Source organism: Triticum aestivum, chromosome 3A, assembly GCF_018294505.1.
Source record: "Triticum aestivum cultivar Chinese Spring chromosome 3A, IWGSC CS RefSeq v2.1, whole genome shotgun sequence".
In the NCBI taxonomy this organism is placed as follows: domain Eukaryota; kingdom Viridiplantae; phylum Streptophyta; class Magnoliopsida; order Poales; family Poaceae; genus Triticum; species Triticum aestivum.
The window spans coordinates 10,445,207-10,449,961 of NC_057800.1; the positions used below are offsets into that span (position 1 = coordinate 10,445,207).

Consider the following 4,755-nt stretch of genomic DNA (forward strand, 5'->3'; position numbering starts at 1 on the left):
TTTTTAGCGAACAAGCCATCGCTGTCAGGGACGAGGCGATCGTTGGGGGGGGGGCCTAGATTCGTCCCTGGCGGTGCGACGGCACACATAATTTTCTTTCTCTTTTTGAGGCACTGTTGCACATTATGCAGCGAACCATATTTAGGCCGGCTTGGTTACTTTTATACCAAGCTAGCTGATCAAAAGGCACACAATTAGTGTACGCACGCAAGAGTTGTTGGCGGCTAAAATCATGAAGCAACGGACTGAGAAATCGTGGCCAGCATACAGGTAGGCGAAGATAGCCAATGTATTTGCATGTTTTCTTGACTTATATTACAATGCATCCACAATAAAACCTAAATTATATAATGATATTCTCCCATATACAATGAAACTTATCTTTTCATGGAATTCAGTATGTTTTTTAACAGCTCACTCATGTATATTGATCTGGGTAGTTTATATGTTATTCTGGTTGACATTTATCACTTAAAATTAATTGTATACTATAATGGTAATATCCAACTTGGTCCCCTTTGAATTGCTTAGGACATTTATGTTAGATCTTCGAACTTAGTGAATTCCCCAAACATCTTTGTAATGTTGGAATTCTCTGGCTTTTGATAAAAGAAAAGTTCAATTCTAACGGATTAGTTAAAATCCTTCAAATTTACTTTCGGTGAACCATATGATAATGGCCAATCCGCCTTTACAAAGTATACAGTGACAATGTATTTCACATGATGAAATTTTGGTTTCAGGGTAAAGATATTGAATGTATGGCACTTACCTTTTTTTATGGTGGGTGTGTGGCACTTGATGTGATGGAGTGACTCCTGGGCTCAGTGGTGTACATGTTCCTCCACGGCAAGGACCACCACATCATGGGCCTCCTGACCAAGGTTATGTAGTTGTGTGTCACCAGGGCGATCCCCATGTAACTGATCTTATTCCCCCCTATATGTAGCATGGCCAGCTTGCGTTGATTGATTCAGTAAACGGGGTGTTGGTTTGTGTTTGTTTTTCCGTAGCCTTCTAAATTTCACAACTGGAACGTGTACGGTTTGGGTGCAAAGATGTACTTCAACATGTGATTTATTCTTTGAAATTGAATTCAGATCTTGAGTACTACTTTTATTTTGAAGAAGTATGTGCATGATTTCACAACTCGAAAATGGCAACGTATATAGCAGAAATGTGATCCCTCTTTCAGTGCAACCAAAATGTATAGCACAGCTTTGTATACATCAATTCCAATATGAAATCTATATCTGAACTTGAACATTTGTCTCACCTGCATCCAGAGAGAGAACACACTATGTTATCGATGAGATGGTCTGATCATATACTGGAAACATCATTAGTATTAGGTTCCCTTTCTGGGTCTACGATATTTTATGCTCGCACTCGATTGTTTTTTCATGTACCACAGTATTTTAGTTTTTGAATAGATTGAAATAGTCTTTCTGTACAAATTATGTACTCCCTCCGTTCCTAAATATAAGTCTTTGTAGAGATTTTACTATGGATCATATACATATGTATCTAGATGCATTTTAGAGTATAGATACACTCATTTTGCTCCGTATTTGGTCAATAGTGAAATCTCTCCAAAGACTTATATTTAGGAACGGAGGGAGTAGTTTTCACTATAGTTATTTTTTATTCCAAAACACGAGGAAATCTGATGGTGCAGACAATGCCACATTGAAAGATAGGCCTGTGAAGATTCGGCTTGAAAGTTCATGAAGGGTTCCTATGTCTCGATCACAATAGAGCATCTACAGCCGGGCTACCCAAACGGGTCGTAGACGTCCGGGCTATCGGGCATCCCTGAAACCCAGCCCAAATCCATATAACCTCACTTCGGATGAACACTAGACTTAAATCTAAGACAATGCCATGTTGAAAGATGGGCTTGCGAAGATTCATCTCAAGAATTCCCGAGGGTACTTCCGTGTTTATCATATTTGTTTTCACACCTTGGACATTGTGTTTTCCCGTTGCAACGCACGGGCATCTTTACCTAGTAACTATATTACATTTAGATGTGACTTGGCAAATCTGATAAGAAAATGAACCTTTTCGACAGATTTGCACCAAATATATTGTTGCGGGTGTTGGTATCTTTGAAGGCCTTCAATCTTTAAGGATAGAAGATAGTCTCTTCCTTTTCTCCGTCTGGAATGATATACAAAACGAATGTTCTTTTTGGAGGGACGGGAAGATAAGAAGAAACATGAACTAAGAAGAACAACACAACAATAGCATAATGAATCGTTTTCCCTCATCTGTTATAAATATCTTTATATTCAACCATGTTTTCCATTGTTAAGCGACCCCATCGAACAAGTATCAGATCCCACACCAAGAGATATATCGTCATGATATAAGAACGCATTACACACAGAAAACGGAAATCAAACTGTATGTACACATAACCCATTTCACGAATCTTGGCGTAAATCGGCGGCACATGATTCCCGTGCACCTGGACCCGCGTGGTCCCGGTCAATATGCTCCAGCTTGCGCACAGGTTGAGCATATCGCTGGAGTAGTAATTAGCTCGATCTTACGTAATAACGGAGGGTCAGACTATTCCAAATCCAAAGATAGAAAAGATAGGAAAGCAGTTACGTTCCTAGACAGAATAGGAAGCAAATAATTACTTCCCCCTTCCGAATCTTATCGGACAAGTAACTTTGCTCTATATGTATGCAAGAAAGGATGATGTCTCTCGCCTCCATTCGGCAGCAGATTTAACTAGAGTTATATAGATGTGATAGTTGTGATCGAGTAGATGGAAGGAGATCTGCGAGGTCGACCGGCGGATGCAAGAGAGAAACGCCGGGATGCAGCCAGTTCGGCCGCCATCGTCGTCATCTTCTTGCTGGTCGCGTTGACGCACCTGCTCGTGTTGGCCTCCCACTTCGGCGCCGCCGACCCTCTGATCTGGTGGCAGCAAAGGGCGTACGCAGCAGATGACGGGCCTGGCGGCAACGCGGTGGCGCCCGACCGGCTCCTCTCCCCGTACTTGGAAGACAACAATCCGGCGGCGTGCCTCAGCCGGCACGAGGCCTCCAGGCGCTGGAAGCCCGCGGCGTTCCCTGTGCCCCCCTACCTGGTGGAGAGGCTGAGGCGGTACGAGGCCAACCACCGTCGGTGCGGCCCGCGCACGGCGCTCTACCGCGAGGCCGTTTCGCGGCTCCGGTCTGCCTCCCGCAACGCAGACCACGCCGCCGCCGGCGATCGTCATCATACATGCAAGTACGTGGTGTGGATCCCAACCGAGGGCCTCGGCAACCGGATGCTCAGCCTCGTCTCCACCTTCCTATACGCGCTCCTCACCGACCGCGTCCTCCTCGTCCATGAGCCCCCGGAGATGGAGGGCCTCTTCTGCGAGCCCTTCCCCGGGACCACGTGGCTGCTCCCGCCGGCCGATTTCCCCCACAAGCTCGACGCCGCCGCCTTCTCCTCCCGCTCCAAGGAGAGCTACGTCAACATGCTCCATAACAACATCATCCGCTACGGCTACGACGCGCAGGTGCTGCCGGCTTACGTCTACCTCCACCTGGAGACCGTGTTTCTTCTCACCGAGAGCATAAAGCTCCGGCTCCAGAACCACACGTTCTGCGAAGAGGACCACCGCTTGCTCAACAAGTTCGACTGGATGGTGGTCAAGTCCGACAACTACTTTGCGGTGGCGCTGTTCATGATGCCCATGTACCGCCGCGAGCTTGAACGGATGTTCCCGGCGAAAGGGGCGGTGTTCCACCATCTTGGCAGGTACCTCCTCCGCCCGGGGAACCGGGTGTGGGGGATGGTGGACAGGTTCTTTGAGGGGTACCTCGCCGGTGCCGACGAGCGTCTCGGCATGCATGTGCGCAACAAGCAGATCTTCCCGGTGCCGCCCGAGATCATGTTCAAACAGATCCTCCGGTGCGCGCGGGAGCATCATCTTTTGCCGCAGGTACTAGCCACCAGCGAACCACCGACGGCGGAGGTGAAGAAGAAGAAGGCCGTCGCAGTCCTGATGCTTTCCCTGAAGCCCGAGTACCATGACAAGCTGCACGCCATGTACTACACGAACGCGACGGTGGCCGGCGACGTGGTGGTGTCGGTGCACCAGCCGAGCCACGACGGGGAGCAGCAGTCGGACGCGCGGGCACACAACGAGCGGGCCCTGGCGGAGATCTACCTGCTGAGTTTCTGCGACAGGATGGTGACGACGGGGTGGTCCACGTTTGGGTACGCCGCGCAGGCGCTGGCTGGGATTCGGCCGTGGATGCTGTTGCCGGTGAACCGGAGCAAGATGAGAGCCGACGTGGCTTGCGTGAGGCCGCCGTCTGTGGAGCCCTGCATGCATCCGCAACCGTCATTGCTCACGTGCCAGCAGGGGCCGCGGCATCTGGACGATTCCGTGAAGCGTGTGCCGTTCCTGCGCCACTGCGAAGACGTGCCTCTTGGTCTCAAGCTCTTGGATTGAGCTAAAAACTTACTCCAGTTTGTTGTATCCCTGGAATTATAGATATATAATTTCGCAGCGGGAAATCATTTCACCACTCTTCCGCCAAACGCAATGCCATTACTTTTCTTTAGAGAAGAGGCATGAGCCCGACTTTATAAATAAAGCCACCAGGCAGTGTTCCAGACAAACCACACAGCAACGGCCACGGCCAAGAGCATAACGAAAGTACTGGAGTACGGGGTACAGGGCACACAGGCCACCATCACGGCACGCAGGCCAGAAATGAGATAAGAGCTAACACCGAA

At 48.8% G+C, this 4,755-nt stretch overlaps 1 protein-coding gene across 1 annotated transcript; it reads left to right on the top strand.

Moving 5' to 3' along the window:
* The first annotated feature begins 2,760 nt into the window (after window positions 1–2,760).
* Window positions 2,761–4,468, top strand: LOC123057509 (probable fucosyltransferase 8). The gene has a single exon (XM_044480465.1). It carries the CDS (start codon window positions 2,783–2,785, stop codon window positions 4,466–4,468), a length of 1,686 nt encoding a protein of 561 aa, XP_044336400.1. The 5' UTR covers window positions 2,761–2,782.
* The last annotated feature ends 287 nt before the right edge of the window (window positions 4,469–4,755 follow it).